This window comes from Hyposmocoma kahamanoa, unplaced genomic scaffold (assembly GCF_003589595.1).
Source record: "Hyposmocoma kahamanoa isolate Upper Pololo Valley unplaced genomic scaffold, ASM358959v1 63, whole genome shotgun sequence".
NCBI lineage: Eukaryota > Metazoa > Arthropoda > Insecta > Lepidoptera > Cosmopterigidae > Hyposmocoma > Hyposmocoma kahamanoa.
This window is the reverse complement of record NW_020653851.1, coordinates 5,980,938-6,004,557: the sequence shown is the minus strand read 5'-3', so window position 1 is coordinate 6,004,557 and position 23,620 is coordinate 5,980,938. Positions and strand designations below refer to the sequence as shown.

The following is a 23,620-nucleotide window of genomic DNA, read 5'->3' as shown; positions in this document are numbered from 1 at the left end:
CATTTTAATCGTCAAGTTCTTGCGACAAGTTGTTTTTTATAGGCAAGGAGTGGGCCACTTTAACCAGTCCAGAAAATAAACTTCAAGAGACATCGCTAAGATCGATCACCGAGAACCACCAAAACATACAAATTTATTAAAACAACATACAACGTAAAAATACTATTTGGTATATTATATAGCAGAAATCTAGCCGTCATAAAATCTATCAAAGCAGTACATTATCATATCTACACTGACACAGACATATATCGTACACATATATTATTAGTCAAAATAAACCAGTCACAAATCACAGTTGACATAAATTCTCGATTTCCCTAAGTCTTGTAATTTATACTAAAATAATAGTAAAAACACATCAATTTTAATTACTAGAATACATATTATCAATTTGAAAACCTCTTAAGGACATTTTATAAATAAATGCTTGCAACGCAATATTTGACATTGAGAATTTTATTAACAAACAAATTAGCAAAATAGTCGCATAGTGTCAGTAAAGACTGAAATCAAAAGTGACATCGAAGTTGAGCAGTGGATAGTACAACCATGGACCAATAACACAAGGGGACTGCTAATCGAAATACAAGACAGCGTAGTCGGGTTTTTAGTACGTATTGGTACGCCAGCTGTCGCGACGAGTACCAAATAGCTATTTTGGTAACTAATTTGTTTTACATTGACGAGCTGCAATTTACCAAATCTACTCTGATTTCTAGTGATAACGAACAAATCAACTAGATGTCGCTTATTGCACATATTGTTATGGATACTGCCGATTAGCGCCATCTACCCATGTTAGCAATTTCACAATACCATCTGCGCATATTTGTCGAAGTTCAGAAAATAATTTTAGCTCATGATCAACATTTGATTATAATAAATACAGAAGGGAAAGAAACTGACTATTTATATTTCATACAAAAAAGGAATTAATTGATAACAACGGCTATTTACATAGTATAAACTATACTTCGTTTCAATCCATTTTAAACAAAAAGTAAACAAACAAGTCACTGACCTGACCATAGACGGTTTAGTGATGTCCAATTGCAATGTAAACTAAAAATCGATTAATTAATTGAACGAATCGATTTGTTTTATTGAGTCATACCAGCGGTTTTCCTTACATGAATAGTAAAAATACATAACCTATAAAAGCATGTATTCAAAATTTCCGAAATCTTAATTTTAAATTCTCCTTCAAATCTTTACACTTAGATACTCGTTCGATTGCGATTTAAATTTTCTATTTATCAAATTGTTACAAAAACTTTAATTGAATGAACGGAATGTTTTTTTTCGTACAGCACTATGCAACCATAGACAAGTCATAGGAGTACAGATGAAAAAAAATCACTTTTAAACTACCATTTTTTACGATGTTATTCAAATGAATGTTGTTGGGAAAAGTGATGAGATATCAAGTCGAAAACTTCGAAATATACGTGAAAGTGTTTCTTAATCGATTTACTGAGTGATTGTTTTAGAATTTTAATCAAACAGGTTTCTTTACTTTTTGTTGAAAATGGGTTGGAACAGACTACACTTCCACTCTATTGATTAGCGCCATCTAGATACGGGATTTTGACCATCTCAGAGTTACGATCTGTAGTATAAAGACTCGTCGTCTTGAGTTATTGTTCCATGGTACAACATAAAACTACCTATTCATGAAAATCGTGACAATGACTGGTGGTATAATCATATGAATTCTAAGAGATATGAGACCGTTACTTTGACGCCATTGTACAGACGAATAGTACATAATATACCTTACTAAATGAATATTAAACAAGAATGCAAAGGCATGCATGACTGTAGATACCTAAGAATAAGTTGCAAGAAGAGACAAGATGTACGCAAGCCTAGTTCTAATGAAAGAAGTTTTACTATATAAAAAAACAAAGTTAACCGTAGTAAAAGCTACTCGCTCGACTGTTAGTAATTTTACCATAGGAACTAAAATTAAGCTGTTTTGTTTTAGGTAAAAACTAATCAAATGTGTCTCATCTGTACAGTTAATAAAACTATGCACTATCACTAAGGTTCATGCGATTACAATAGATATTGAAACCATATCTAAATCAGTAAGTCACCGTGTTGAAACAGGTGGTGAGTAAATACTACAGCTACAGGCCAATGAGTGAACACTTTGATTCGATAACAACGAATGAAACGCCACGAATGCATGCAACGTGCGACATTAACATTCCACGATACGAATACATAAGCTTAGCACCCCGTGATATAAAAGTATGTAATGTACTCTTAGCCCGCCTACCGTCTACCTGTGCACGTCTATTGCCCAGGACGTGCGCGGGCGCCGATCACACCGCGCCCGTCTGCCACTGTCGATTTGTCGTAACACTCAGTGCGAAAATTAAGTCTATCCGCCGCTTCTAACTAACAAAAGAGGAATTTCAGATGTAAACGAAAAGTCACTGATTAAACTGGTCACTCTCCCGGTAGGTACGGTAAACGGAAAAATTTCATCGCTAGTCTATTGAGGTTAGTGTGTTGGCACTTGAGGTGGTGTCGGCGACTGGCACCGCGCGTGGTTCGATGGCTGTGACGGTCCCTACGCTCCGGACGGCCCTCCGCCCGCAATGTCTTCCCGACCCGTGCTGACATTGATTCCCCTGCAAAAGTACACATTCTCACATCACATCAGAGTAGCGAATCGCAGCAGTCGCTACAAATATCTTTTGTATATGTTTTGTACAGTCTTTTTAAGTTTAGCTTTATATTTCAATTCTAAATTTAAATGTGATTGTTTTTGGCGCCTTTTTACTATTGTTTCTGTTTTTTGGAGCTGTACGTGTTTTGTAATAAATTAATAAACTGGAAGTACATTTACTTTGGTCATGCTCACTTGTTGATAGCACACACCCGAACCCATTGATACAGTCCGCTACAATCAGAGACACTTCCAGGTCGAAGGGCGAAAACTTCACTCAAACAATTACGAAAACGAAAACAAATGTATCTTACCATAAAGAATGTGGTGGACCCTATATCCCGCACATGGCCGAGAGGCGCGCACTCAGTTGCACGGGAAACTGATCGGTGAACCGGCGCCAGTTTTCCTCTCCAACCTGATTCTTGAACCCGTGCAGGATCTTAGTGAACATCTCCTTCAAGTCGTCTTTCGGATGCGACCATGAAGCAACCGCGTCGCAGAAGAACATGAAATCTGGCACTACGCCACCAGGATTGACTTGTATCATCTGGCAGATACCGCGGAACGCAGAGTCCTTTTCGTCGTTATCTCGAATGTTCCGGAGTGATGCACACCTATATGAAATGTTTAGGTTTCAGGTTGCGTTCGAAGGAGAAGGTTTTGTTCGAAGCCTTTTGTAAATAATATGCTTTTTAAATTTATCTCTCATTCTTGTTCGTATAAATATTTGCACCTCTTGATTGCAACTGTAGCTACTATTATAGAATCACCCAGCGACTAACACTTTCAAAATTATTAATATATCAAGCTCCTATTAAGAAGTGGCTATCGTCTATCGATAGGACAACTTTTGATTTAATGCTTTTGACACACAAGTTTTCTACTTCCAATACAAATAGACCCATCACAGGAAGAGTCGAATAATATATGTAAATTTTTAAGCCCATGCTTTCTTTGGATTACAAGTAGTCAATGCTTAAAAGGAACCGATTGTTCTTCACACTATACTACTCGATTTTTGATATGAGTATGCAAAAGGCTTCGAAATACCTAAAATAATTTGAATATTCATGGATGATATCTCGAAGAGATTAACGTTCGAAAAACCATACCAACTATAATGCCGTGGAGCCAATAAGGAAATAAAACAAGCAAATAAATACTATCATTGAAGGATACATGAAGATTATGGGGTTAATATCAATGTGAAAATAAAATATTGAAAAGTGATTGCACACAAAAACATATTTAAATGAACACTGATTCAAATGAGCGTTCCAAACTGCAAGCAAATAAAATAAAACAGATCATACACACATTAAGGTATCAATAAAATTAAATGCGTTAAGGCAATTTTGTCTTGCAAGTTGGATAACTAAATATAAATTTAGCAGTTCATATAATTTAGAAAGCGGATGGTGTTCAACACACAAAATACGGCACCGAAAATAAGATGATCAAACAAATACCATAAATCTGTGTGTTCGCGCAGTGTGGCCCGGTCGACTTACATCAACATGCCTGGTACAACATAAATATAACAACTCATCGGATAAAATAACATTAACAAGCCATCAACAAACACCATCCACGATCGAAATAATATCAATTAAAACTTATTTTAACGTAATCGTAACAATATAAGTAAAGTAATAATAAAAAAAATGACTACAGACCACTGGCGTACAAATTGATGTAAAACGGGTGCGACGTCGTGGGGGCACACATAACCTAGCCGACCGATAGTAATTGCTACACGCCACGACATACCGAGAACAAAACCAAGAAAACAAATCAACAAACCATCCAAAACATAGTTAAATTACATAAAAGTCAGCAACAAATTAGTGTTACGAATAGAAAAAATGTGAAACAATTTCGTTCTAACTAATTAAGTAAATTATAAATCGCATGTTCAAAAGATGGCCTGTCAGTGAGTAAACTGCGAACTTTGTTACGATTGACATTATTAAATATACATAATCGTATGCGGTAATAAATAACATATTACTATTTAGGTCATCTTTCTAACTTAGGCACACACTTTTGTTTGAAAATAAAATCTACAGTAGTGTACAGACGGTATTATTTACATTGTACTCCAAAATAAACCTAAGCTCATCATGTTTTCGTTGAAAATACTTTTTTGCTTTACAGGTGTATCTGTAATTTATCGTTGATAAAAAAGATTTGTTGTTTGAGTTCACATGTCGAAGTTTGCGATTTGATTGTTTGTGGTGTTAAAGGGTACATAATAAATACAATTGGAAGTGTTCTATATAAACGTAAAACAGAAAGAATAATGATGATCATTATGAAACAGTATGGGAAATCAATATCAAGCAGTGATTGGGTACACATATAAGGTCCATATTCACAGCATAACAATACTGCCACCAAGAATGTTTCTTACTGAAAAATATTCTAGCAAATAATATATATCAAAACATTAGATAATTTGTTGTTATTTTACTAAAAATTCAATAATTTAACACAGATATACAATTTAATATAATTATATATATATTAATAAGGGTGAATGCTCACTTACCTGTGTTCTCGAGTAGTGTTTTGGGTGTGTTAGGCCTATTGATGATTTCGACTAAGTGGTTCAGTACGAGTGGGATATATTTTGAAGTATCGGATCCTGAAATGTTAATAAAATATATAATCTAATGTAAGTACGGTCATCGGCTGATATATGGTATGGTACTACCTTTTTTTATACTCCGTCCAACCATTTATTTACCTTTTGACATATGCATGCCTCCGAACATACAACCATAGACAAAAAAATGCAATAATTCCTGGACTCTTTTATTTTTTAATTTTAGCGAATAGACGTGCTTTTTAGCGCCGATATTTATCGAGCCAACAGATTATGCAACGAAGATTATTCAAGTTGATAAATTTTGGTACCTGTCTAATAGATTATAATGTAATGAAAAATAAATTATACACAATTATAATAAATTCTTATTGTTTATTATAACGAGTCGTCGGATTCTTCTTCATATGAACGGGAATCATCACTTGAATCCTCATTAACATTAATTATTAATTCTTGAGGACACAAATTATCAAGTGCAATATCACGATTCCAATCAGGCAATATCGTCTTTTTGGAACCCGTTCACATTCACGATTAAAACTTTTTCATAAATAAAATCGATTGTTATAAAAAATCGAATCAACAGCGCATTAGGACATCACTAATTGATTAGAATTCGAGCTGTCCAAAGTGAAATAAACGGTTGGATGGAGTATACCCTTGTTCATCAAATGAACCAGAATCATTGTACACTAACTATTAGTCTTTAATGGAGAACAGTACACACCGATCTTTATGTACTAAGAAAGGTAAGGAAAGTAGGAAACATGAATATTACAAAGTCTTTTATAGACAAGACAGTTTGTCGCCGGATAGCACAAGTCTCAAAATGGACGTACATTTGGTCGATAGGAATTATAAATGAGGCTATCAGCGCAAAAGTGGTGTAAACTAGTGATGCAACTGACCTATGCTTCTGCTTCCGCAATTGCGGAAATCCCGCACGCTTTTTCACATCTGTTTCCATTTTTCCTTCCGCAATATTTTTAACGGCGTTTACAATATTTGCAACGCGTCAGACGCTAGTGCTAGTAGCAGATTACCGCTAAGGTGGAGCACGCTTTTTATAGTAGTTTTGTGTTGTGTAATAATTGCACTTAAATTATGAAACCAAAAACAAGCCCTGTCAGGAACTATTTTGTGTTGAGTTTTTTATAGTATGTACACTTTCGCATCCACTTCCGTTTGAGTTTCCGCTAAGATTTACTTTTGATCTATGTTTACGTTATGACACTTCTGTTGCACCACTAGTGTAAATCAGTATTAAATTTTTTTTTCTACAATATTATTTTAAATGATACTGTACATAATTGTTTTACATTTGGATGTTATTTTCATGTATAAAACAATAAAAAATTATTAAATTTTTTATATGTGAAAATAGTATCTAAATATAAATACTTTAGTATTATTTAAAGTAATATTGTAGAAAAAAAATTAATGTGCGTTAAAACAGCTTCAATCGATTGCACTTATGAAATAAATTTTAGCCAAGAATCCTAACCAAAATACAGCTATAACTAGTGTTGCAAGGCATTCTCTATTTTCAAGTATCCTAGGAACGAGTTTTCAGACCCCAAAAGTTCTGATTTTTCGATTTATTTTTGTTGTAAATTAAGAACGCTTTTTTTTCTAATATGCTGTGTTCCTTAAGTTTATTTATCGTTTTTGGTATTGTAATATACAAATTGTGTAGATGCACGAAAGGAGTTTCCTCGCAATGGCATACTATTTATGTAATATGTACGTCTGGTGCAACCTGGGCAATAAACGGCGAGTAACGACGTCGATTGGCAAATCCTTTTATCGCGATGGCAAACATGTCCCACACGTCAGCATGGCGGCTACTACTAGTGACGCGGGTAGTGGCGATAACTTCAGGACCAAAACAATATAAAGTCTGTTCCAATCCTTTTTAAACAAAAAGTAAACAAAACTGTTTGGTTCAAGTTCAAAAGCAATCACTCAATAAATCGAATAAGTAACACTTTCACGTATATTTCGAAGATTTCGACTTGATATATCATCACTTTTTCCAACAATATTCATTTGAATAGCATCGTAAAATCGTATTTGGAAAATGATAGTCCAAGGTGAGGTTATTTTTCAACTATACAGCTATGACTTGTTTATGGTTGCCAAGTGCTGTACGAAAAAGACATTCAGTTCATTCAAGTAAAGTTTTTGTAATCGATTAGTAATTCGGAAATTTCAATCATAATCGAACGAGTATCTAAGTGTAATGATTTGGAGGTGAATTTAAAATTAAGATTTCGGAAATTTTAAACATGCTTTTATAGGTTATGTAAGGAAAACCGCTAGTATACCTCAATTAAACAAATCGATTCATTTACCATACAATTGACCTTCACTAAACTGTCTATACTCGGTCAGTGACGTGTTTCTTTACTTTTTATTTAAAATGGATTGAAACGAAGTATAGTGTATGCCACCGATACGATATGAATGAATGCTGTAAACGTTACCTAAACTAGAAATATTAATTTATTTAACACACTTATAAAAGAAAACTTTAAAGATCATGACTCTGTTCCTTTTGAATTCTGGTTTTACCAGTTATGCTTTTTTACAACACCAGCTATAACATTAAAAGTTAATAGTATAGTTTCTTTTACAATTTCTTTTAGAGCATAATTGCATGAATCTAATTTGCTGGTAAGGATCCTGGCCACATATACGTTTTTGACAATACACTACAGTGCCTAATTTATTAAATAAGCAATTAAAAAAAAAGGTTGTTTGATAACTGTAAGGTCCTCACCTAACTTAATACTAATTTCTCCAATAGCCCAAGTGGCGTTATTGCAGACGGATATAAGCTCGGGGTTGAGGTTCATGCCCAAGATTGGCAGGAACTCCGGTATGCACGGCAGCACGTGTTGGAAACACGCTTTTGTTAAGTCGCCTAACAATGCGAAAGATGATTGGCGAACCTGCGTAATGAAAAAACGTATAAAAACGAAATGTTACGAATAGAGGCTACTATAATTCTATAACATTTTCCATTATTACAGAGTTCACTGTTAACTGGCCATGCAACATAGCTCTCTTCACATCATTAACTTATCCGTTATATAAAAATGCTGGTTTCGTATGCGAACACAGCTAAAGGCAACGAAGTTTTATTGTTTTACTTCCTTATTTATTTAGCTATATTATAGAAGTATAACATAGAAAATAGTATTGTAAAACAGCCGTGTTTCGTAGACGTATACATACCTCGGGCATGGGATCCTGCATGCACTGGTACAACAGCTGCATGAGATTAGAGTTGACAACAAGATGGTCTATATGCCCGTCCAAGCCCTCCGCTAGTCCGCTCAGCAGGTCCAGAGCTACAATCATGAAGTCTTTGTCTGGTGCTTCGAATTGGTCTGGACTTTGACTGTTTGCCTAAAAAAATATTTATCAACATCATCATCAGCATCAACTCATTTATACGTCCCACTGCTGGGTACGGGTCTCTGCTCAAGCGAGGATTTAGGTATAGTCCGCTACGCTGGCCTAATGAGGATTGGGGACTTCACACGTTTTCCAAGAGTTGTGAATCATCTTCGACGTGCAAATTTCATCACTATGTTCTCCTTCATCGAAAAGCTCAAGGTAAATTTGAAATTAAATTTCGCACATAAATTCTGAGAAATTCGCGGTGCGAGCGCGGATTCGAACTCACGTCTTCTGCTTGAGAAGCGGTAGATCAAACCAGGCTACCACGGCTTTTTTATACTTATTATATTAGAACTTCAATTAAAAACTAAGGTTCTCGAAATATATTTCGCTGTTTTTAGGACAGATTTATAGAAGTCATATAGTATACCAACATGCTGGATATAATACTATTTATTACTATGTACGTGTTACTGCATGTAACTGTCTTAATACTTACTATGTTCTGATTTAGAGTTTGTTCTATTAATGATACACATCGTCTGAAAACCGGTTCGCAATATGGCAGAAATCCTGACTGCAGCGCCGTGGCCACAGATGACAGACACTGTAAAAAAAACAATATAATACCAGACAGGTGATAGGGTTATATGGAAGAATAATACGTACTTGCCTAATCTATGCCTAAATGATATACACTATTGTGAAATCTGGTTAATTACAAAAATAAAAATTTTGTGGAAAAATAAAAAATGGCAAAAATAAAAAAATGTTTTCTAAGGTTCATTTTACACGCTTTCGGTGACATTACGTGTGAAATTACGTCGGTTTATTGCTCTTGTTAATTTTTATTATCATTTTAGTTACCCATGTTCATTATACTAAACACAAACTCGGATGATCCTAGATTTCTAGATATATCTTTATTATTATTATTAGTATTATAATAATATATATCTTACTTCATACTTTAAATTTCATTCAATGAAATCATTGTACATCATAAAATATGCAACAAACCTCGAGCAATGGGAACAAGTCCTTATCCTCGTCCTTCAAGACATTCCATTTGTTTATAAGCGGTGGCATCAACAGGTTAATATACTCGGGTTTGTTGAGATGGTGCCCGACCGAGTCAGCCAAAGTGCCTATTGCGTCGTACAAGATCAGCAAGTTCTTATGCTGATATTTGCTAAATGCATAGACCAAAGTCTGTAGTATGTAGCCCAAGTACGGCACTAATTCTGTGCACGCTTCTTCTTCGAGTGTAGCGAATGCGGAACATGCGGCTTCTTGGACACGCTTGTTGTTGTCCAAAACGCGTTTTAGGAGCTGTAAGGAGATGTTGAAGTGGTCAGTAAAGGTGTAAAGTCGAAATTTTATTGTGTATGTATACTATTGATGCAGAACATGGTGATAACATATGTATAAACTGTATTATAGATAATGAGTGACATAATTAGTTTACTGAATACAAGATAACTAATTGATTTAGCAGAGAGCTCAACCAAGCTTTATTTATAATGAAGGCATGAACAAGTCGTAGGCCTGGTGTTAAGCGACACATCTGTCCACAGCAGTTGTAGTGCCACTCAGAGCTTTAAATCGTAAAGATCTGAGGGACACTGTCGCTGTACCATTACGCAGCAATGTCCACATTAACGGCTTGGTGACAGAAATAGGTAAGGTAGCAGTACTTCTCTGGTTGAACTTTTTTCACAAGAAGCTCTACAGCTACTGTATATAACTCTTATATAGTTCTTATATAGAGTTATAGAAATATCTGGATCATAAATTCTTATAGTCCATTTGTTTAGCTACTTAACTAAATGTAAACAATCTTGATACATCTTTTTATCGAAACATACTTTACAAATCAATAAGTATAAAAATAGGCATGCAATTACATATGAAGCTAAATATTTGTATTTTGTATTTGAAGGTAAGTAAAAATAATTTTATAAATGTGTATTTCATTAAATAGACATATCAAGATTGTTTACGTTTACTTAAGTGCCAACCAAATGGACTAAGTCTTTCAGGGTCGTATTCTAGAACTCTACTGAGATATATAACAATACTGAAGTCAGGACTTGAGTATTGCAGTGAGCACTGAAAATCATACTCAAGTCCTTGCCATTAGGGTCGTATTTCCAGTGCTTGAAATCATATTCAAGTCTGCTCAAATCCTGACTTGAGCATTGAGTAGAGTTCTGGAATACGACCCTCACAAAGTTGCGAAAGTGGAGTGAAATTTTACAAATGTGTTATAAGGGTGTCTGTTATATTATAACCAAATTATATTGGTCGTATTATTTGAAATTTTTTGATATACATTGTTTACTAACCTCAGTCATAACAGGGCGAAGATACAAATCGTGCGATTGTGAGACGATCCAGTGTGAGTACCGCGACAAGGTCCAGCACGTGATAGCGCGGACAAGCGCCTTGCGTTCCGATAAGCACACCACCAGATACGGAACCAGGTCTGGTAAATGAGGCACCATGCCACCCATACAGCCGTCGGCTACGGCACCCAAGGCAAGGATGCCACTCTCCTGTGGTACACAGGACGTTAAGGTTTTAAAAACAATCATCTCAAGATCTTCGGTATTAATAATCAACGCCATCTTGGATGATACTATCTCATGCTACCAATCCCGTGCGAGTGGTTGATTAGGACATGACGATTTAGACTCGTAGCTTAAGTGCGGGGGGAATTTTTTCAATGTGTAAAACGCAACCAGGTTTTCCTGCGGGTAATGCAGGAGTAAAGGAATAATGGTTATACAACTTCGTTGCAACATCCTTCCCTCGCTTAACCTCATCAAGTCGTGAACGATTTTGCTATCGTCATAGGGTCGTTATAGATTCGTAAGAAACACACGACACCTACGTCTTTCGGCGGTTTAGGACCACAATGAGAAATGATCACAATTAAAAAGGGTCACTTTTCGAATTGCCCACTTCTTGAAATAACCACGGGGCCTTCTGCCTTAGCCTTTCTCTACAGACTTTAACATATTCTGCGTAACATTACCTTGATGACCCAATCCTCGTGGAACAGTGTCTCTTTGAGGATCGGAAAGAGCACAGGAAGCAGGTCGGCGCCGAACACGTTGGCGAGCACGTCGAGAGCTGCCGCGCTGCACTTGCGCAGATTCCAGTCGGATAACGAGCCGTCATCCGCATCCGCGCCGCCCTCTTCCTCGTCGTCCGACTCGCCGCCGCCCGACATGTTACTGTCGCCTGCTCCTACTGGAGATATCTTTCATTTTACTTAGTGTGTTAGGTTATCACGAGGAATTTGTCTTCAAAAGGCGCGACGATTTCTCACTCACAAACGCAACCACACATTCGCACTGACCTTGACCGACGACGGATTGTAATAACTGCGTATGTCAGTTATAACTAGTGATCGGTATTAATGGAGTTAAATTAGCTAAACTAAACAATAACGTGGACATTCCCTTACAAAAATGTCGGGACTTGTTTATTGTAATTTGAGTACAATGGCAACTAATTATTATTTCCTATTAAGTATTTGCTACAAAGTATTGTCTCAAATCATCTCAGTACAGAGTGCTAAAAAAACGATCTCAAAAGTTCGTGGAACTAATACATCTATTTGCCAAGTTTTATTGGAATCGATTACCGGAAAGTGCGCGAAACCGGATTTATTCTCTAGTTTGTTACGCTTAGAGGGTAACCTCTTTCCAACAAAAAAAAAAGAACCATCTAAATCGTTTCACAAATGTCGTAAGTCATTGCGTAACATATGTTTTTTGGAGTCGGTTAAAAAAATATATTCTACTTGTATTTCTATAGGTACTTACGTATTTCATTACCTTAGCCATTTAAAAAAGAAACACGAGACAACCTATATTTTGGACTATTAGAAAATAAACAGGAAAAAATGAAATTTTACAAGCTTTGATGACGAGATGGGTACGTCCATACTAAGATAACGTTCATACAGATTAACTCCCTCAATTCCGAGCACTGGTTATAACCCAATATAGCAAGGTAATATAGCAAAACTCTGTATTTAATTTGAATTCGTATTTTTCCATAGTGCAGTTTTGCAGCTTTTCAATATTAATATAGAATTAACTAGTTAGGTAACAACATTCCTTAAGAATAGTACACCGTTCCGGAAACAGGGAAGTCAGTATGTGTGCGTGGTATGTTCAGTTTTGTGCGTGTTCTTTCCAATAAATATGTGCCAGGAACTTGCTAATAAAAAAAAGGCAAGACAAATGGTTGCTATATAAAAAAACTGACCTCAAAAGTACGTGGAATTACGTCTAGTTGCTAAGTTTTATTGAAATATCCCCTAGTTCGCCACTATACAGGACTTGACATTGGAGATAATATTAATCGGTTCTCACTACTCAAAGTATATTGAGAAAAAAAACGCCTTGAATTGGAGAAATAGCACAATCAACCATTAAAATAATTGCTCCAAAATTAAAGTTAGGCGCTATTTATAAAAATGAATCTTCATGCGTGAACAGCCACACTTAAAGGTGGATGATTCTCTTCAAAATGAAATGGGACCACTATGGAAGTACCCCCTTTCCAACAAAAAAAAAATCATGAAAATCGGTTCACAAATACCGGAGTTATCGCGTAACATACATACAAAAACCACATACAGTCGAATTGAGAACCTCCACCTTTTTTGAAGTTGGTTAAAAAGTACGAAAGAGCGGAGATAAACTATGTATCTTGTGTAGAATTTAGTTTTGGATGGAAAGGGCAGTAGCAGCGTATTTTCTGGATTATATTTCATCAAATTCATAGTTGAAGTCGCAAAAACTGACCATTATGTTTGATAGTATGTGAGCGCGGTTTGTGAAAACGCGGGCGGATGTCCGACTCGCGGTCGGGCTCCGCATCATCTGCGTCGTCATCGCGGTCACCGCGGAGCAGAATCACGTCCATCTCCGAGTAGCGCATGCCACGGACCAACACTGGCAGTAGGGCCGGCAGTCGAGGACCTAACACCTGTTGAACAATTTCATAATGTTTTGCAACTACAATATCTCACAAAAGGATACATGCTACCTACACATACGTATTTTTTTTAACTAGGGAAACCCTGTATCGCGGGTGCTATGGACATACAAATAGACAACCAATAAACTGCCTCCGTGGCCCAACGGTTACCATGCCGGACTGAGGCAGTTTTCATCATCAATGTCACTTTAGGAAAAGCTACATTTATAAAATAAATGACATCGTTGTTCTTTAACCAACTGTTTATAGCTGTAAATAATTTTTTAGACTTGTTTGCATTCGAAGTAATGTTTAATGCTTCATTCAATATTAACGACAAAATAGCCTCGCCATAAAAAAAAATAAAAGAAGCAAAAAATTCGGATCTAAAAATATCCCGATTTGAGATCGACAAAAAGCATCTGTTAAATCTTATTTATCGTTTTCAAGATAATCTAAGCGATATAAAAAACCTAGTTGCATATACACTCCCGGACACATAATTCGAGCCATTTTGTATTCTTATCTTTAAAGAAGTACAATATAAAAATATATACTTCGTTTCAATCCATTTTGAACAAAAAGTAAACAAACAAGTCACTGACTCGACTATAGGCGGTTTAGTGATGTCCAATTGTAACGCCGACTACAAATCGATTAATTAATTGAATGTATCGATTTGTTCAATTGAGCCATACTAGCGGTTTCCCTTACATAACCTATCTAAGCATATTTAAAATTTCAATTTAAATCCTTCTTCAAATCCTTACACTTAGATACTCGTTCGGTTGCGATTGAAATGTTCGATTTAATAATCGATTACTAAACTTTAATTGATTGACCGAATGTTTTTTTTCGAACAGCACTATGCAACCATAGGCAAGTCATAGAAGTATAAATTAATAATAACCTCACTTTTGGACTACCATTTTTCAAATACAATTTTACGATGCTATTCAAATGAATATTGTTGGAAAAAGTGATGATATATCAAGTCGAAATCTTCGAAATATACGTGAAAGTGTTACTTATTCGATTTATTGAGTGATTGCTTTAGAATTTTAACCACACAGGTTTGTTTACTTTTTGCTCAAAATGGATTGGAACAGATTATAGTTAGTTATCTTCTAAGAAAAAGTTTTCTCCGGTTTTATTAATTCAAATTTTCAATAAGGGCTCAAGGAAATGACGTTTAGTACACCAGTTTCAAAGTTGCATAATAGTTCTTGATCAATCAAGCACTGTTTAAGGTAAGGGCATTTAATTTTGAAAATGCAAGGTGGCTCGAATTATGCGTCTGGGAGTATATTTCTCTCTTTCTGATTAGCAAGGTCCAGAAGGCAAGGTGGCAAAGAGGCGGTCTTAGGATCGATTCCGGTAGGAGCAATTTGGGAAATTAACTTTTCTTAATTAGTTCTAGTCTGGATGTTCTGGGCTTCAAGAGTGAATTCCGTTAATTTGATACTCATATACAGGGAGTTTCCTAGTTTGAGACCAGGTAACTGATGTATTTACCACCTCCGTGGTCAAATGACTTGCGCACCGATAATCAGTGTCGCCATCTCTGAGGTTTTCTTGTCCAGGATTAGGGTATATTATCTCAGTCTAGGTGTTTGTGGTACCATTGTTGTTTCGGATTTCCATAACACAAGTGCTTTAGCTACTTACTTTAGGATCAGAGCAACGTATGTGATGTTGTCTAATATAAAAAAAAATGTCTGACACATTATTACTATTATTATCATATCCTTATAGCTTTGTAGTAAAAACAAAAACAATGTATATTAACGTTAAATATAGGGGTGTTTTTAATAACGAGAAACTTAATTAAAATACAAAACGTTTTGTTCTGCAATTTTCTAAAATTTCCACGTAACATTTCTCTTACAAGTACCGCCACGCTATGATGGCCGTTTGGACGTTTGTTCGATCATCCAAGTTTCGTATTAATTCATAACTACGTTGAAGAAGCTAATTGCTGTACATTGTTGTAAATAGTGACGTGCAGTAAAAATTATGGAATGTATAATTTTACGACATAACTAGGCATTTGTTTTTTAATATTCGAAATTTTTAAATATAAAGTATAGTAGACATATTAATTTTCATTGCAATAGTCGATTCATTGAAATATTAAGTAAACATATTTATTTACGTTTTATTAAAATTTTTAATCAGCTATCCCTTGCAATACTAGTTATAAATCTAAAAACTTATAAATGTGACTTGCATTTGATTACTTTTTTTGATAATGAATTGAGATTTCACCTCACTATTGTAATATGTCAAAACGGCCATCATAGCGTGTGGATACCTTAGTCGGACACGCGTGCATGAGCTGTTTATCGACTCGTACCACAAAGGGAATTGAGTGAAATTCCAAACGTCATAAAAATAAAATCTACTTTTGTCATAAAATTAAAACCTACTATAATCTGACTACCTTGTATAATTTGGCTAAACTTAGAAGTATAAAATTATCTACAAAGGTAACCCTTGAAAATCAAAAACAAACATACATTATCTAAGATATAAACGTGACATAAAACGCAGTCTGCAATCTAGAGTGGAACGCTCGATTAGATAAGTGAACCTTTAGAGCTCTTGAAAACACGATAATCAAAGAGGTTAGCAATTAAAATGTTTAAGTAACAATTAGTGTACAAGTTCCTAAAGCCTATAGTATCAGTAGAGCACAATAGTCTTAGTATCCTAAGACTTCTTATTCCAAACCACATTAAAACTATCTATAATGGTTCAATGTCACAGATCTTGTATGGTTTGCTCGCTGCATCAATGTCAGTAGTGGACGACCTTGGTGGCATAGTGGTTCGAACTATGGGCGCTGGATGAAAAAGGTTAATTTCCCGGTATATGTAGTTGAAAATAGATTTTACCAACAAAAAAACCATATTAGTCTGTGGAGATTTCAATGTAAACCTTTTGGAAACTGTTCTACTTCTGTATGACTCATTAATTTATTTAGAAGTTTTAACTTGAACAGTATTTTTCTGGAACCAACTCGCATCACTGCTTCATCGTCCACTTGTATTGATAACATTTTTTGCAACACAAATGCAGTATCTAAATCAATAATAAATTGCTTAAAATCAGATCACAGTGGGTAATTGGCTGCTTTTAATTGTAAATTGAGTAAGAAGATAGACCAATTTCTCTGCAGACCGATTACCACAGAACGAATCAATAGATTTCAAACGAATATCGACAACAGTTTAAAGTGCCTCCCCCATAAATCGGAGGTTTGAAAAATTCATTTGATAAAGTGCTTACATCGAAAACGTTAAACGTTAACTTTTGCACAGGGAGACTAAATTCAATGGAAAAAACGAAATTGGGCATTCCTGAGAGTAGGTCTCGTTTGTATGAGCTATATGCTATGAGAACTTATATTACTAATTCCAGTTTTCTAAAATATGTTAAAAATTATTCAAAAATATTTAAAAAAGTATGTGTAGTTGCTAAGATTGTCTCACAGCGATAAAATTATACAATGGAAAAATAAACCTAAAACTACTTGAAGTATAATAAATAAAGTGTCAGGCAGGGTTAAACAACATGATAGAGATATAATTCTAGAATTAGACAACAAACTTATTCAATCTAAAGATGAGGTAGCCCAAGCCTTTGAATCGTTCTTTTCGAAAATCGCCGTGAACACTACAAAATCATTAAATTCCTCTCCATCTCTTGCTATTGATCTCCTAAAGAAAAATGTTAAAGTTTGTGGCTGTGTATTTAATTTTCATCATGTTAATTCATGACATTATTAAAGCTTTTAAACGTATACATGTTAAAAAAAACTGTAGATCTCTGGAGCATATCGACTAAAGTTATGGACTCAGTAATTTATCTAATTTCCTCACACTTAGCTGATGTATTCAATAGGTGCGTTAACAAAGCTATTTTTCCCGATTTGATGAAATACACTAAGGTTAACTAAGGTAACACTAAGGTAAGGTTATTCCTTTATTCAAAAGCGATAGGAAAGTTCATCGAAGTAACTATAGGCCAATTTAAGTAAAATATTCGAAAAGGTTATGTTGACCCGACTACTGTCGTATTTCGGTAGGAATTACACATTTTTCATAGTGAACAATATGGGTTTACTAGTGGTAAATCGACTAACGATGCCCCCGCATCGTAGCACTACTAAAACATATCTTTGATGCTTGGGAAAGGTCCCAGAACGCTATTGGGGTATAATACTCTTAAGGAAGCTGGAATATTACGGAGTAAGTGGCAAGGCGTTGGAACTTGCTCGTCATATCTTAACGGTATAATTCAGAAAGTAGACATAAATGGAGTGACTTCTTTTCTCCGGTACAAATTGGTGTTCCGCAGGGCTCAATACTTGGACCTTTCTTTTTTCTCGTTTATATTAATGATCTACCATTCTTTGTTAAGGACCTTTGCGAAATAGTATTGTTTACTGACGACACATCCTTGATTTTTAAAAAGACAGTCATTACGTTAACTATGACAATATTAATGATACCCTTTCAAAGGTAGTTTATTGGTTTAATGTTAACAATTTATTGCTCAATGCCAAGAAAGCAAAGTGTGTTAAATTTCAATTACCTATTGTAAAATCGACTAGTCGAATCATAGAAATAAATGGAGAAAAGTTACATCTTGTTAATAAAGCTGTCTTTATGGGAGTGACCTTAGATAGTAAGCTCCAATGGTTTCCACGTTAAGATTAAGATCTAATATACAATAGCAGATTAAGGTCTGCTGCATACGCAGTCCGTAGAATACGTGAAATTACCGATGTTGCTACTGCTACACTAGTTTACTTTAGTTACTTCCATGGTATAATGTCGTAAGGGATTCTCATGAGTTTAGGTTCTCGGATTTGTCTCAAAGAAAAGTTTTAAGAGAGTAAAGCGGCAGATATACAAACCATATTTGTGTTGTAAATACGAGTGGTTCGTTCTGTGTACTGTTTAGGTTCTCGGATTTCTCTCAAAGAAAAGTTTAAGGAGAGTAAAGCGGCAGATATACGAACCATATTTGTGTTGTAAATACGAGCGATTCATTCTGTGTACTGTACAGGTTCTCGGATTTCTCTCAGAGAATAGTTTAAGGAGACTGGTATAATGACTGTGGCATCACAGTACATTTACTAAAATGTTTTGTATGCCCGTAAAAATATATATAACTTCGTTAAGGAAGAAGATATCTATAATATTAACGTTAGAACTAAGTCCAAAGTAATGGTAAAAAAATGGTAAAGTAAATGGCGAACTGTATACGTTTTTACAATAAGATTCCGGAGCATATATTAAGATTACCATTTCCTAAGTTTCAATCTTACATTAAAAGTATTTTAATTGGAAAGTCGTGTTACAAAATTGTAGACTACGTGTTAGATAAAGATGTATGCAAAGACAATGTGAGTCTAGAGTCCACACAACTATGATTCAAAATGTATTCTAAAGCATTTAAGTTTCTTTGAAAAGAGCAATCCCTAGAGTTTCTAGAGTGCTCGGTCTTCTCAGGGAGGAGACTACTTCCTAGTGAACGAGCTTAAAAAAAGACGTTTTCAAGTTTAATAATTTCTTCTATGGTTTAAATGATTATTTGAATTTGACCAACTTGGAAAAAACTAACTTTTCAAAACTGGTTCTGATCTGGGTGCTCTAGGTTGCGTTGCTCTGGTATATATAGAGGGAATTCCCTAGTTTAAGACCAAACAATGGTGTGTTTGTCTGGCACATTATTACTATTATTAATATGTTGCATATTAATGTTGATTGATTGGAGAAAAGAAGAGCAAATAAAAGATGCTTGTAAAGCAAAGATAGCCCTTGCAATTCATAATGCTACATTTTAATGTGATCGCGAACACACTGCGCGCTTTCTACGCGCATTCGCAGCGCGAACGTTGTGATCCGTCGGTTGTCGGCTTTCCCGCTTTGACACTAACCAAACACTTTGAGTGCGCGCAGTACTGTCCAAAGATGTTCGTGTACATGTACCGAGCTTTGGGTGTTCCAGGTAACGCCTTGGAGTGAATTCCATTGGTCTGAGACTCATAGTACAGGGAATTTCTAAGTTTGAAATCAGTTAATTAGAGTAGTTGTGTGGAACATTTTTTCTATATTATTGTTACATCCAAATACAGCTTTTTGGTAAACATGTATTTGTATTAACATTATTGTTGATACAAAGATCGCATAATAATGACAAAGTAATGGAATATTTTTATAAAAAAATATGTTATTAACATCATGGTAGTAAAAATAACATGAAATTAATAAAATAAATATGTATTAATATTACATACTGCGTTGTTTTTTAATTAACCAGTAGTTTTTAACTAACCTAACCTAACATGGCATTATCAACTTTAAAATAAAAATCTTATATTTTGCAAATTTCTACAATTTTGATGTCATATTTCCTATTAGTCATCATGGGCCTATTTTCCATTCGTTTGGTGTATTATTATTATTATTCTTCGATCAAAAATGGAGTAATAAAAGTGCTTATTTCATTACAAACTAGTAAGCTGTTTCACATCAGCCCTAGTCTATGTCGTCACTTAGCAAATAACACCGCTGAAGTCGAAAATAGGAGGTTTTTACTCATTAAACTACTTGAATCAAAATAAAACTAGAATAGCAATAAATATAATATAACCAACACACATACACTATTTTTATCCATGCATAGAGCACTTATTACACAACAGCTTAAAAATCCTGTATACAATACCAGAAATGATGTAGTTTTTTCACTCTCCTTTAAAATTGTTCTAAATTATTTGGGCGCTGTTGTTTGCTAAGAGACGATATGCTGCATTGAGTTTAGAACTCATATAAAGTAATCAATTCAAGGTCAGATTGGTCCAATGTAGCGAAATTTTAAATATTAGTGTCTACTGACAATACAAGCTTGATGAAACTAACGCCGAAAATTATTCATAACATCGCAAAATATTGACTGGCAATAAGATTTTATAGCTCCTATGCTAGTGATTGAGCTAGTGCTCCCTACCCTTCAATGTGGTAAACACTTAGACAGCAGTGCAGCATGGCGGTAAAAATAGACAGGGCGGTAATTATAACCTATCCAAACGTCTTCTGCACATCAGAGACAGAAAAATGTTCTCAGCATTTCATTAAAAAAATAATGGGTAGTCTATATTTTTTCTGCAGATCTTACCTCTCTGCAGACATTCTGTTCAGCAAGGGACAGCCAGAATTCACAAGCTTCTAAGGCGACGCCCTCCTCAGGATCTTGGGTACGCACCAGCATGTACTGTGGACAAAATATCATAAAATATATTCATCATCATTCAGCCATAGGACGCCCACTGCTGGGCTTTAGCCCTTAGGCCTTCCCCAACGATGTCCACGATGATCGGTCCTGCGCTGCCCGCATCCATCGGCTTCCCGCGACCTTTACCAGGCCGTCGCTCCACCTGGTGGGTGGCTTACCCACTGAGCGTCGTCTGGTGCGCAGTCGCCATTGGAAAACCTTTCCGCCCCAATGGCAATCAGTTCTCTAACTATGTGCCCCGCCCACTGCCACTTCAGCTGAGCAATTCTTTGAGCTATGTCAACCGACATAGGTATAACAGGTAACCACCTTACTTCTCCTACAGGTTTCCTCATTTCTGATTCTATCACATAGGGAAATACCGAGTATCGCTCTATCCATTGCCCGCTGAGTGACCTTGAGCCTTCTTATGAGGTCCATAGTGAAAATATATTAATTATAGTGAATAGTACGATAATTTTCTCAAAACCCAACTTCTTTTTCCAATCGGTCTTATTGTCATGCAAAAAATTATGTTCTCTAGAAGCTTTTTTAAGTGCCAATATTGTTTTTAAGCAATGTCGAGCGAATTTAGTCGAATCTTCCAGGAGGAGTACTAAATTGTTGTTGTTGTCTTATCGGGCCTTTCGCATATGAAGTATTGGTCAATTTGCTAAATGGTCATCAAGCGACTTCTTCCAATTGAGAATATTGCATTTCAAGGACTTATTGTTACTGGTCAATAGATGTAAACAGGGTATATATAATATCTGACAGTAAACACAGTAAGCTTCCATTCTCTACCTGCCTACCTACTGAGACTTGTCTTCAAAACATAAGGATAAGAGTAGAGGCACTTAATTTCATATTATTTATTGTCTAGTGCTTTCTATGCAGAATATCTAAACACATAATTAAATAAGTTTGACAATGCTAAAGGAATAGTGGAAAATATTTTGTAATCCCTTCAAAGGAACTGTCACTGGTGTAGCTTTGAAGTAATCGAAATATTAGTGGGAGCAGCGATATTAGGGAGTATAAGTGAGACATGGGCTATAAAGAAAATATAAAACTAAACTTACCTCAATAATGTTAGGTAAATGTGGTATGAGTCTGTCCAACCTCACTTCTAAAAGTAAGACCAAGGCGTGACAAACATTTTTCCGGACATCGGGGTCCTCATCAGCTGCTAGGTGGAATAAATTCTGTGAAATAAATAATTCATATTTTTATTCAATTCCAAATTCATCTTCATCACAAATCTGTCTTAACTATAATTTTACCTCAATAAAACTGTCAATGTGTAACATAAGAGCCTGTGTTCTGCCCATGATAAAGTAGTTGACACAAGCAATGGCATGACATCTGATTTTAGGCGATGTATGTCTGAAGAACTGCAGGAATTTTGGGATGAGAACATTTAATGGTCTATTTAATGCATCACTGTCCAATATTTCAGCAGTGTCTTCACAGATTTTTTGCAGTGCACCAAAAGCTCCCTGAAAAAAGAAATATTTTTAAAGGTATTTACTTTTATTACTAAGGTAAGCATGTAGCAACCCTTTGTCAATACTCTAAACAAAGACAATATTTGTTTTTACTAGAATAAAGACACATATAGTAGGACCTCACTCAATATGTTTGTTTCTAGATAACAAAAACAGGTCATTTACATTAACCACACATTTTTAGATTTTTAAACAACATGAGGGATCACCAATTTAATAATAAAGCTACCATACACACCTCACAAACATTGTAGTCCTGTGAATCAAGCATCTGGCATAACGCAGGCAAGAGTTCCGGCCAAGAGGTAAGTTCACCTTTGCTTGCAATGGTAGTAATTATAATGCCTACAGTCGCCCGGATCAAAGGAGAAGGGTCCCCCACCGCAGATAGGCATTCCCGCTTTATAAACTCTGCCACTTCTGGCAAAAAGCTGTTATAATGCGCCTTCACATTGTTCTTCAAAATCAATCCACTAAGCGACCTTGTAGGCTCTTCTTCAGTAACCAGTTTTGTCAAAACAAATATCAAATAATTATTAAAATCCGGGTACTTGTTCAATTCTTCCAATTTCTGGATTAATGCTGCTAAGGAAAATTATAAAATCAAAGACTGTCATGACTGTCATGTCGGAAAAATCGATTTTATCTTTAGCGTTCTACATGTGATACTTATCACACAAATATACACATACATCATAATTCTCAACTTTTGACCCAAAATATAAACAATTTAACCTATATTTTTACATAAATAAAGGAAAAAACGGTTACAGATACAAGAAATATCCACGCCGATAGTTCAACGACACACAAGTTATGAAAAGGATACTTGTTGTACGGCTCTCTGGGTAGCTGTATCTGGTGATTGTGATTCCTTGAGAAGTGTTAGTATTTGCCGTAATCCTTCCTGTTCAGGTTTCCACTCCATTTTCATAATAATTCCACAAAACGGTTTTATTTCACTCGGTCCCGTAAAGATCAACCATGCCAAAATTTGACGAATTGCCAGATTAAAAAATTCTACATTGATTATTATATTAGGGATGTACCACACAGCTGATTACAAATCGATAAAGGGATGTACACATAATCTGACATTGTTGATTGATCAATCAATAT

The 23,620-nt window shown here is 35.4% G+C and overlaps 1 protein-coding gene across 3 annotated transcripts; it reads right to left on the bottom strand.

The window, feature by feature from the left end:
* Positions 1-1,376: 1,376 nt before the first annotated feature.
* LOC113230265 (transportin-1) lies at positions 1,377-23,466 on the bottom strand. 3 transcript variants are annotated; one of them, XM_026464115.1, is made up of 16 exons: positions 23,331-23,466; positions 22,740-23,072; positions 22,277-22,492; positions 22,076-22,198; positions 20,898-20,993; positions 13,532-13,715; positions 11,746-11,963; positions 11,054-11,263; positions 9,726-10,037; positions 9,205-9,312; positions 8,538-8,711; positions 8,080-8,251; positions 5,238-5,333; positions 4,363-4,438; positions 2,998-3,300; positions 1,377-2,645 (listed from the first exon to the last, which is right to left on the bottom strand). In XM_026464115.1, the coding sequence occupies exons 1-15, from the start codon at positions 23,433-23,435 to the stop codon at positions 3,018-3,020; spliced, it is 2,706 nt and encodes a 901-aa protein (XP_026319900.1). In that variant the 5' UTR covers positions 23,436-23,466; the 3' UTR covers positions 1,377-2,645; positions 2,998-3,017. The 3 variants fall into 3 exon arrangements, with proteins under 3 accessions (XP_026319900.1, XP_026319901.1, XP_026319902.1); XM_026464116.1 differs by having other exon boundaries at positions 11,746-11,960; XM_026464117.1 differs by lacking the exons at positions 1,377-2,645; positions 4,363-4,438 and having other exon boundaries at positions 3,095-3,300.
* Between the last annotated feature and the right edge of the window lie 154 nt (positions 23,467-23,620).

Coding starts and splice junctions, on each gene's coding strand:
- LOC113230265 (XM_026464115.1), bottom strand. CDS start 23,435: ATGAAAATGGAGTGGAAACCTGAACAGGAAGGATTACGGCAAATACTA. Junction 23,073..23,330: donor CCCAGAGAGCCGTACAACAA/GTATCCTTTTCA, acceptor GCATTAATCCAG/AAATTGGAAGAATTGAACAA. Junction 22,493..22,739: donor AGGACTACAATGTTTGTGAG/GTGTGTATGGTA, acceptor TTCTTTTTTCAG/GGAGCTTTTGGTGCACTGCA.